This window comes from Oncorhynchus clarkii, chromosome 1 (genome assembly GCF_045791955.1).
Source record: "Oncorhynchus clarkii lewisi isolate Uvic-CL-2024 chromosome 1, UVic_Ocla_1.0, whole genome shotgun sequence".
Taxonomy (NCBI): Eukaryota; Metazoa; Chordata; class Actinopteri; order Salmoniformes; family Salmonidae; genus Oncorhynchus; species Oncorhynchus clarkii.
In genome coordinates, this window is record NC_092147.1 from 74,924,657 (window position 1) to 74,936,596 (window position 11,940).

The 11,940-nt window shown below is 40.8% G+C and overlaps 1 protein-coding gene across 1 annotated transcript in view; it reads left to right on the forward strand.

Moving 5' to 3' along the window:
• Positions 1-8,312, forward strand: part of LOC139412191 (ryanodine receptor 2-like) — a 98,107-nt gene extending 89,795 nt beyond the window's left edge. The window contains 2 exon segments of the mRNA XM_071159010.1: positions 2,844-2,895; positions 3,008-8,312. Coding sequence (XP_071015111.1) covers positions 2,844-2,895; positions 3,008-3,103 — 148 coding nt within the window. The 3' untranslated portion in view covers positions 3,104-8,312.
• The last annotated feature ends 3,628 nt before the right edge of the window (positions 8,313-11,940 follow it).

Here is an 11,940-nt window from a genome sequence, read left to right on the forward strand (position 1 = left end):
ACAAAAAATCCAGAAAATCACATTGTAGGATTTTTTATGAATTTATTTGCAAATTATAGTGGAAAATAAGTATTTGGTCAATAACAAAAGTTTATCTCAATACTTTTCTGTAAGTCTTCACAAGGTTTTCACACACTGTTGCTGGTATTTTGGCCCATTCCTCCATGCAGATCTCCTCTAGAGCAGTGATGTTTTGGGGCTGTTGCTGGGCAACACGGACTTTCAACTCCCTCCAAAGATTTTCTATGGGGTTGAGATCTGGAGACTGGCTAGGCCACTCCAGGACCTTAAAATGCTTCTTACGAAGCCACTCCTTCGTTGCCCGGGCGGTGTGTTTGGGATCATTGTCATGCTGAAAGACCCAGCCATGTTTCATCTTCAATGCCCTTGCTGATGGAAGGAGGTTTTCACTCAAAATCTCACGATACATGGCCCCATTCATTCTTTCCTTTACATGGATCAGACATCCTGGTCCCTTTGCAGATGTTTCCACCCCCATGCTTCACAGTAGGTATGGTGTTCTTTGGATGCAACTCAGCATTCTTTGTCCTCCAAACACGACGAGTTGAGTTTTTACCAAAAAGTTATATTTTGGTTTCATCTGACCATATGACATTCTCCCAATCTTCTTCTGGATCATCCAAATGCTCTCTAGCAAACTTCAGACGGGCCTGGACATGTACTGGCTTAAGCAGGAGGACACGTCTGCTGCAGGATTTGAGTCCCTGGCGGCGTAGTGTGTTACTGATGGTAGGCTTTGTTACTTTGGGCCCAGCTCTCTGCAGGTCATTCACTAGGTCCCCCCGTGTGGTTCTGGGATTTTTGCTTGTGATCATTTAGACCCCACGGGGTGAGATCTTGCGTGGAGCCCCAGATCGAGGGAGATTTTCAGTGGTCTTGTATGGCTGACTAAATACTTTTTTGCCCCACTGTATATACATGTCAATATGTACTATTACATTAAATGTGGTGCTCAATGCTTAAATGGCCACTCTTAGCTCTCTTCAACAGTTTATTACTAATGTCAATATTAATGACCCATTTCATTATTTAGGGTGTTTTATTTTAGCACTATTGGTTGATATGCATCTCTAATCATGTAAGCTGAGACTTATTATTTTATTATGAGTTGGAAATCACTGACATCGTTATAATTGGCGAGTCAATTATACCGGCCTCCCCATTCAAAATTAGACAATACGTCCACAGTAGTTTACTAAGGCCAGCTAACATTGCATGTGGTTATGTAACAGTCATCTCTGTGCTTAGCAGTATTGCTTCCTTGCTCACAATATCCTTGCCAGTACTTGTGCTCACGCTAGTAATGCGCGGGTTGACTCGTAAAGTTAACGTCAATTCACAGGGGCAAAAAGGACAATGTCGGAGTTTCATTCAATAGGAGAAAAGCTGTGAAATGGAAAGTTGTAAATAAAGAGAAGGGAGGGCCAGAAAAGTTATGTTTGGGAAAGATTTTGAAGTGGTAAAAGAGGATGATAGCGGGTATGTTGTATGATGATTGTGAGGCGCTATACAAATTCAACAGTCACAAGACAAAGATTTCAAATAGGCTTATGGCACGTCAAGGGAACTGTAGCCTAATCTTCAAATGGGTTAAATGGAAACTGAAATCTGGACACTGCCTTAGAGCTCTCGACGTGACAATATTCCCGCCACAATGGCAGTCACGAGTCATGATGGCAGTCAAATTCCCTGTTATTGTTGGTCACGGTAATCACATCTAAAACTGTGCAAATTAATGGCGCTGATGGGTAGCCTACCCAACTTGCTAACGGCCCTCACTAATGGCCTGGCAGTCCCTCTAATCACTCTAAACACTTCATGATTGCTAGGGATTTTTTTAATTTAATCCATTTTAGAATAAAGCTATAACGTAACAACGTGGAAAGAAAAATAGTGTAGGGTGCTTTATAAGCATCATAAAAACTGTTAATATTTCAACTCCATAAAATATGCATCCAAGCCAAACTGAAACCTTATCAGAAACATGTTAGGTTTTCCTAGCTTTTTACTTCGTTACATTCGGTCAAACTGATGTCATTTGGAATTTTGTAAAGAAAAGTTATTGCATTTTCTCCACGGTCCCTAAATGTCTTTGCTCCTCAAAAAAAGCAGAGATGACAAAGAACTTTACCGTTGTCAACTAGATTTAAGCATTCATTCTATCATTTCTGACATTATTCTGGTGAGCAACAGTTTATTTAGTGTTCTAGGACAACATATAATGACAGAAAGGAAGCTGCATGTATCTAATTATAGACAAATACCCTACCAATGTATAAACATGAACTAAATCAGACAAGAAATCCTGCACCCCCTGTCAATTTTCCCCCTGCTGTCTCTGACTGAAGCCTACAAGGCATTTTTGTATATTAGTGGGTTAGGGTTGGTTGCGGGCCTCGGACTTTCACTTTATCACAAAGTCGGGCGGATGGGTTATTAGCGGTTGCAGGTGAACAAACAGCTGACCCGTGCACCACTAGCTCTAGCCTTCTGCCTCGCCATCACGTGACTGTGCTGCTTTAAAACGTACTAACTAGTTGCCAACTAAAAAGGATTACATTCATTGGCGCCATTTCAAGCTGTGGGGTGAGTTTATCCGGTACGATCTGACTCCGTTACACTTACTGTTAATGTGTACTGTAACTTTCAACATGTGTTTTGCTACGTATAGCGTACATTTTCAATAGAGTAGAATGAGATTCCATTTCTTTGTTGTGAAAGCCTCAACCCTGTTTCCAAATCGACCATGTTCTACTGCCTGTAACAGTCACATGTTGGTAGGAGTTTCTCAATGTGTCTCTCAACCTGTTCTCTCCTGACAGATTCTTTGTGATGTACCTCATTAACAAAGATGAAACAGAACACACGGGCCAGGTAATACTGCTGATATCCACCTATTCTGTGCATAAAGTTACATGAAAGATCATGATGTAGCCTAATATATGAATTCCTGTTGCCCTTGACACTGTTGACTTGTCCTTGACAGGAATCCTACGTATGGAAAATGTACCAGGAGCGATGCTGGGAATTCTTTCCTGTCGGTGACTGTTTCCGTAAACAATATGAAGACCAGCTCTGCTGAAGGGATTGAGGGATATCTGATGTGTCATGATAACATCATCATATAGGATGACACGGTGCCTTCAGAAAGTATTCACACCCCTGGACTTTTTCCACATTTTGTTGTCACAGCCCAAATGTTATATTGATTACATTTAGATTTTGTGTCACTGGCCTATACACACTACCCCACACACTAATGTAGAAGTCTAATTATGTTTTTCAACATTTTTACACATTAATTACAAATGAAAAGCTGAAATGTCTTGAGTCAATAAGTATTCAACCCCTTTCTTAAGGCAAGCCTAAATAAGTTCAGGAGTGAAAATGTGCTTAACAAGTCACATAATAAGTTCCATGGACTCAGTCTGTGTGCAACAATAGTGTTTAAAATGATTTTTGAATGACTACCTCAGCTCTGTACCAAACACATACAATTATCTGTAAGGCCCCTCATTCGAGCAGTGAATTTCAAGCACAGATTCAACCGCAAAGAAGGGCACCTATTGGTAGATGGATAAACATTTCATATCCTTTTGAGCAGGGTGAAGTCATTACCGTTTGGATTGTGTATCAATACACCCAGTCACAAAAAATATACAGGCATCCTTCCTAACTAAGTTGCCGGAGAGGAAGGAAACCGCTCAGAGATTTCACCATGAGGCCAATGGTAACTTTAAAACAGTTACAGAATTGTGGCAAAAAAATGTACTTTATGTCCAGAAAACAAAAGTGTTATGTTTGGGGCAAGTCCAACATAACACATCACTGAGTACCACTCTTTATATTTTCCAGCATGTTGGTGGCTGCATCATGTTATGGGTATGCTCGTCATCGGCAAGGACTATGGAGTTTTTTATGATACAAAGAAACGGAATAGAGCTAAGCAAAGGAAGGTTTTTGTCCTGTTATTGACCTAGTTACAGTTTTGACTTAAATCTACTTGAAAATCTATGGCAAGACCTGAAAATGGTTGTCTAGCAATGATCAACAACCAATTTGACAGCTTGAGGAATTTAAAAATAGTAAATGGCAAATGTTGCACAATCCAGGTGTGGAAAGGTCTTAGAGACTTACCCAGAACGACTCACAGCCGTAATCGATGCCAAAGGTGACTCAGGAGTGTGAATTCTTATGTAAATTAGATATTTCAAAACATTTGCTAACATTTCTATAAAAAAAAAACATGTTTTCACTTTGTCTTTATGGATTATTGAGTGTACATGTGTGAGAAACATATATTTAATCCATTTTGAATTCAGGCTGTAACAACAAAATGTGGAATAAGTCAAGGGGTATGAATACTTTCTGAAGGCACTTTGGAATGAGTCACAAACTCACCTTAAATATGGTATGCACTGAAGTCAACTACTGAATATTATCAACTGGGTGGTTCGAGCTCTGAATGCTGATTGGCTGACAGCCGTGGTATATTTTATTTTTATTTAACCTTCATTTAACTAGGCAAGTCAGTTAAGAACAACTTCTTATTTTCAATGACGGCCTACCAAAAGGCAAAAGGCCTCCTGTGAGGACAGTGGGCTGGGATTAAAAATAAAACAAATATTGGACAAAACACGCATCACGACAAGAGAGACAACACTACATAAAGAGAGACCTATGACAACAACAGCTTGGCAGCAATACATGACACCACACCATGGAAGCAACACAACATGACAACAACATGGTACTGTAGCAACACAACATGGTAGCAGCACAAAACATGGTACAAACATTATTGGGCACAAACAACAGCAAAGGGCAAGAAAGGTAGAGACAACAATACATCACGTGAAGCAGCCGCAACTGTCAGTAAGAGTGTCCACGATTGAGTCTTTAAATTAAGAGATGGAGATAAAACTGTCCAGTTTGAGTGTTTGTTGCAGCTCGTTCCAGTCACTAGCTGCAGCAAACTGAAAAGAGTAGCAACCCAGGGATGTGTGTGCTTTGGGGACCTTTAACAGAATGTGACTGGCAGAACGAGTGTTGTACGTGGAGGGTGAGGACTGTAGTAGATATCTCAGATAGTGGGGAGTCAGGCCTAAGAGGGTTTTACAGTGCCTTGCGAAAGTATTCGGCCCCCTTGAACTTTGCAACATTTTGCCACATTTCAGGCTTCAAACATAAAGATATAAAACTGTATTTTTTTGTGAAGAATCAACAACAAGTGGGACACAATCATGAAGTAGAACGACATTTATTGGATATTTCAAACTTTTTTAACAAATCAAAAACTGAAAAATTGGGCGTGCAAAATTATTCAGCCCCCTTAAGTTAATACTTTGTAGCGCCACCTTTTGCTGCGATTACAGCTGTAAGTCGCTTGGGGTATGTCTCTATCAGTTTTGCACATCGAGAGACTGACATTTTTTCCCATTCCTCCTTGCAAAACAGCTCGAGCTCAGTGAGGTTGGATGGAGAGCATTTGTGAACAGCAGTTTTCAGTTCTTTCCACAGATTCTCGATTGGATTCAGGTCTGGACTTTGACTTGGCCATTCTAACACCTGGATATTTTTATTTTTGAACCATTCTATTGTAGATTTTGCTTTATGTTTTGGATCATTGTCTTGTTGGAAGACAAATCTCCGTCCCAGTCTCAGGTCTTTTGCAGACTCCATCAGGTTTTCTTCCAGAATGGTCCTGTATTTGGCTCCATCCATCTTCCCATCAATTTTAACCATCTTCCCTGTCCTTGCTGAAGAAAAGCAGGCCCAAACCATGATGCTGCCACCACCATGTTTGACAGTGGGGATGGTGTGTTCAGGGTGATGAGCTGTGTTGCTTTTACGCCAAACATAACGTGTTGCATTGTTGCCAAAAAGTTCAATTTTGGTTTCATCTGACCAGAGCACCTTCTTCCACATGTTTGGTGTGTCTCCCAGGTGGCTTGTGGCAAACGTTAAACAACACTTTTTATGGATATCTTTAAGAAATGGCTTTCTTCTTGCCACTCTTCCATAAAGGCCAGATTTGTGCAATATACGACTGATTGTTGTCCTATGGACAGAGTCTCCCACCTCGGCTGTAGATCTCTGCAGTTCATCCAGAGTGATCATGGGCCTCTTGGCTGCATCTCTGATCAGTCTTCTCCTTGTATGAGCTGAAAGTTTAGAGGGACGGCCAGGTCTTGGTAGATTTGCAGTGGTCTGATACTCCTTCCATTTCAATATTATCGCTTGCACAGTGCTCCTTGGGATGTTTAAAGCTTGGGAAATCTTTTTGTATCCAAATCCGGCTTTAAACTTCTTCACAACAGTATCTCGGACCTGCCTGGTGTGTTCCTTGTTCTTCATGATGCTCTCTGCGCTTTTAACGGACCTCTGAGACTATCACAGTGCAGGTGCATTTATACGGAGACTTGATTACACACAGGTGGATTGTATTTATCATCATTAGTCATTTAGGTCAACATTGGATCATTCAGAGATCCTCACTGAACTTCTGGAGAGAGTTTGCTGCACTGAAAGTAAAGGGGCTGAATAATTTTGCACGCCCAATTTTTCAGTTTTTGATTTGTTAAAAAAGTTTGAAATATCCAATAAATGTCGTTCCACTTCATGATTGTGTCCCACTTGTTGTTGATTCTTCACAAAAAAATAGTTTTATATCTTTATGTTTGAAGCCTGAAATGTGGCAAAAGGTCGCAAAGTTCAAGGGGGCCGAATACTTTCGCAAGGCACTGTATAAATAACCATCAACCAGTGGGTCTTGCGACGGGTATACATAGATGACCAGTTCACAGATGAGTATAGAGTGCAGTGATGTGTCCTATAGGAAACATTGGTGGAAAATCTGATGGCCGGATGGCAAAGAACATCTAGCTGCTCGAGAGCACCCTTACCTGCTGATCTATAAATTACGTCTCCGTAATCTAGCATCAGGGTTAGTTTAGCAGCTGGGGTGAATCAAATCAAATCAAAAAAGAGGAGCAATTACGATAGAGAAAACCAAGTCTAGATTTAACCTTACACGGAACCCAAACTGGATGCGCGTGTGCGGCATCATGCATAAATATATTTTGTCCCCCCACACCGAATGCGATCACGACACGCAGGGAAAAAAATATCAAAACAAACTCTGAACCAATTACATTAATTTGGGGACAGGTCGAAAAGCATTAAACATTCATGGCAATTTAGCTAGCTAGCTTGCACTTGCTAGCTAATTTGTCCTATTTAGCTAGCTTGCTGTTGCTAGCTAATTTGTTCTGGGATATAAACATTGAGTTGTTATTTTACCTGAAATGCACAAGGTCCTCTACTCCGACAATTAATCCACACACAAAACGGTGAACTGAATCGTTTCTAGTCATCTCTCCTAGGCTTTTTCTTCTCTTGACTTTATATTTTTTATTTGGCAACTTTCATAAATTAGGTGCATTACCGCCACTGACCTTGTTCGTCTTTCAGTCACTCACGTGGGTATAACCAATCAGGTGATGGCACATGGGTACCTGCTTCTATAAACCAATGAGGAGATGGGAGAGGCAGGACTTGCAGCGCGATCTGTGTCACAAATAGAACTGACTTCTCTTTTAGCCCTTGGCAACGCAGAAGCTCGTTGGCACGCGCGAGCAGTGTGGGTGCAATAATTGAATGATATAGATTTCGAAATGTATTTTGCAATGCGAGCGGTGTAGTCATCCTGTTAGCCTGCAGCTTTGATATGTGCTGATATATCAGACAGTATACCACAGGTATGACCAAACATTTATTTGTACCTTTCTAATTATGTTGGTAACCAGTTTATAATAGCAATAAGGCACCTCGGGGGTTTATGGCCAATATACCAAGGCTAAGGGCTATGTCCAGGCACTCCGCGATGCGTTGTGCGTAAGAACAGCCCATAGCTGTGGTTTATTGGCCATATACCACACCCCCTCGTGCCTTATAGCTTAATGATCTATTTATTTTTTGTAACACTGCATCTGTTAACACAGTTTACCACTCATTTTGTAGATGTTCTATCTTCCTATGTATAATCCAGAGTGACGAATGTGGACTGTCAAATGTAGAAGGATGATATCCACGTTTATCCTTGGTCTGAAAGCATAATGTATGTGTTTTGTGTGGAGAGAATTAGTCACTTAAATTCACCAGCGCTGGTTGTTCTGGGATGACTGCCTTACAAAAAAAAACATGGTTTTCGGGCACGTGTGAACACATGTGAACAAATCATGGGAAAATGTTCACGTGATGAAAAAATATATATTTTTATTTTCTCATGAGTCAGACAAATGTTTTTTTTGAGTTCACATGTTATTTTTCGTCACTCCCAGCTACATCTGGTTTACCATCCAGGGACCAACCACGACCAACCCTGCTTAGCCTCAGTGGCAAACCATCAGGAGATGCAGGGTGCTATGTTGCTGGAATGAATGTGCCAAAACCTACAATTGGAAAAAAGGCAGGAAAGGCATAGGCCAGGGTAACATCCAAAGATAGGGAAAATTGCAGGAAAGAAGGACGTGTTTATTTTAAAATTGTGTTTAAAATCGTGTTACCATAAAAACAATGACTGAAAAAAAAATCATCCATTTAAAATGTATTTCTTCTCGCATTTCGAAATTATTTCCTTGCAATGATTTCATAAGTTTGGCTTGATATTAACAGCACAAAAGTAACTCAGTCACTAGAGGATTGCACCATATAATAACACTATTACTCTATTAAATGTGTTTAAAGCAGCAATCCTTAATTGAAACATTAACAAAGTTGACTCCCTGCCAGTTGTGGTAAAAAGCCGATGGCAGGGCTGGAGAAATGCAACCCCTCTGAAATCTATAGACTACACTATGGATTACATTTAACATTGTAGTTATTTAGCAGGTGCTCTTATCCAGAGCGATTTACAGTTAGTGCAGTCATCTTAAGACAGCTAGGTGGGACAAACACATTACACAGTCATAGTAAGTACACTTTTCCTCAATAAAGTAGCTATCAGCAAAGTCTGGTTGAGATGAGAAGGGGTATTATTTATGACACTCTTTGAAGAGGTAGGGTTTCAGGTGATTTCAGAAGAGGGATAGGGACTGCTGTCCTGAATAAGTTGCAGGGGTTTGATGGCACAAGCTGACTGTTCATGATATCAAAACTATCATTTTAACCATGTTTTGAGGCTATGCAGTAGTTGTTAACAAACATTGCAGGAAAACAAGGTTATATTTTGGGTTCTGATGGGTAACAACAGCTGAACTAAACTTATACGTTATATTCTTTAAGAATCAATGGGTATATATATAATTTATTTATATGTCCAAAAATGGATGTAGCAACTAAAGATTGACCCTTTAACAGGCAGATACCGTCATACAGTAGAACTATGTCGCCCTTTGAACGTGATCCATTAACCTGCCCCCCAAAAACTGTTCTGCGAATGTCCCGCAAAATCGTTCCCTTGTTCTGCATTTGGGCATTTTAGATGTGATCACCCTAATTCCACCCTGTGGAACATTGATAGTGCAACATGTTAACACTATCTTTTCTCATGCGAGGAGAATATAACGTTACTTAAACTCCGTTTTTTTTACATGTGAAACGGCAATTTCGATTTTCCCTTTCACATTTGGAATTGCAAGTTCACGGGAAAAACAATCACATGTTTAAAAAAAAATGTAATTGCATTTTCATATGTGAAAAACGTTCATGTGAAAATCTCACTTTCACCAGTGGAATTGTAAGTTCACATGTGAAAAACAATCACGTGAATGTTTTTCACATGTGAAAGTGAATATACGATTTTCACATGAAACCACAAATTTGTGGGTGACAACATGTTATCCGCCTTACATGTGAAAAGGTGGCGTTAACATGTGAACTCTAAATTAAATACATGTGAAAATATAGTTTCACGTGTAAAATGTAAAACAGCTATTTCACATATAAAACTGCAAATTTACATGTAATAAATGTCACATTAATTCAAGTGCATTAACTGTACATCAGTAGTTTTGCTTCCATTCATATTTTTATAAGCATTTTGGGTTCTACTACTTGAGTATTCCCAAGGAGAAGTAGCAAACAAAAGTTGTGTGAATATAAGGAGCATGTCAAATCTTCAGTCAGTCTCCAATCTGTCCATTCAGAGCCATGTCTCTCTGGTATGCCTCTCTTACACAGAGATAAACACTTTAGCTCTCACATCTGTTCCTCTCACCCTTCTATTATCAGGCTGACTCTCCAGTCTGAACAACGTTCGGAGCGGTGCAGGGCCAAACCCTCACCATGACTGTGAAATGAATCGCCCATGCTTAACAGCATGATGGACCACTGCTTCAGAGGGCCCTAGCGAGTTCTTAGAGGCTCTAAGCGCAACAAAGTGATTACAGGACCGCGGCGAGGACAGTTAACCATTAAATGCTGTGTGTAGGAGATTGGCAGGAGTGAGACGGGGCCCTGCGTGCCACCTGCATATATCGTCCTCATTATGCTGAGGTCAAGGAGAAAGCAGGGTATTACTGTGGCTGTGTTTTGATTTGTCTCATAAAACCTAGCAGGGAATTAGTGTTGCTTTGTTTTACTCCAGTTGATTGAACAAAGACAGGTTGAATACGTTCCCTGTTCATCATTGTGATCTCAATGAACTCGTTCAAGGGTCTTTTCATAAAATCATAAATGGGCCTGGATTATGTTCATTGTAACAACAACAATAAAAACTCCATTGCTGGGTCCTTTGCACATAACGTGGCAATTGTTCCATTGGAAATGTGCTACTTGGGGAAAATGAATGTCTCTAACATATTGAACATAAAGGAGGCCACCCAGATTTACCTACAGTAAAACAGACTATCCCAGGGCATGGATGGTTGAGATTATCTATGGTTGTCACATCCTTCCTCGTCCAGAGCAAGGACATGAAACCCCTGTCATCGAAACCCTCTCCCCTTTGGAAAGGTATCCCATTCCAATGTGAATGAAGAACAGATGCCCAACTTGCCTTGTGGTTCCCTCGATGAACAGAAGCTAGCTGTTGAACCAGCTGAGCAGCCTTCTAAACGACTGTTACAGGAACACAGTGTGCTGAACCTTAGACACTCGTCCTTAAACCAACCCAAATAAAACATGTTTTGTTTAGTGGCTACCGGCCACCGAGCCTTGATCAAAGGCACCTAGGACAAGATGGATGATAGCAAAGCAGACCGCAATGCTATTTCCACGTAGCAGAGCAGACGGCGCCGTTTCCCAACGTCCTTAAACAGTAGTTGAGTCATGTTGAGGACAGCTGGTCCTGGCTCTGCAGTCTGCAGCACGTCTGTGCCTGGCTGCTGCGGTAGAGTATGGACTAGAGGGCCACATGTGATCAGCCTCATTACTGGGGCTAATGGAGAAGTGTGGACAGCAGCACAGCCCGGGCTATCTGATAGCAACGCCGACCACAGTCCAGTTAGTAAAGAGCTGCAGCTATCTGTAGCAGCTGCCGACTACACAAGAGTGGCTTATGTACAGACATACTGTATTTATTGTATTAGGCAGGCACATTATACCCCATACAAAGAAGAACACACATGCAAATACTGGAGAATATAAATAGTTTGCATAAGGTCTCATATCTCCTGGGTGAAATCCCCACTGGGTTTTCTGTCAATGACATAAACCAATAATATAGAATATAGGGTGGCAGGTAGCCTAGCGGTTAAAGGTCGCTGGCTTGAATCCCTGAGCCGACTAAGTGAAAGGTGCTTAACCCTAATTCTTCCTTTAAGTTGCTTTGGATAATAAAACTGAAAGCCCGAAACACCACATTTAACCATAGTAAGGTTACTGGGAATATACAAACAGTGTAGTTATTCCCTCCGTTAGGCAATAAAACAGGCAAATGTCAGTACAGAGACAAAGTGGAGTTGTAATTCAATGGCT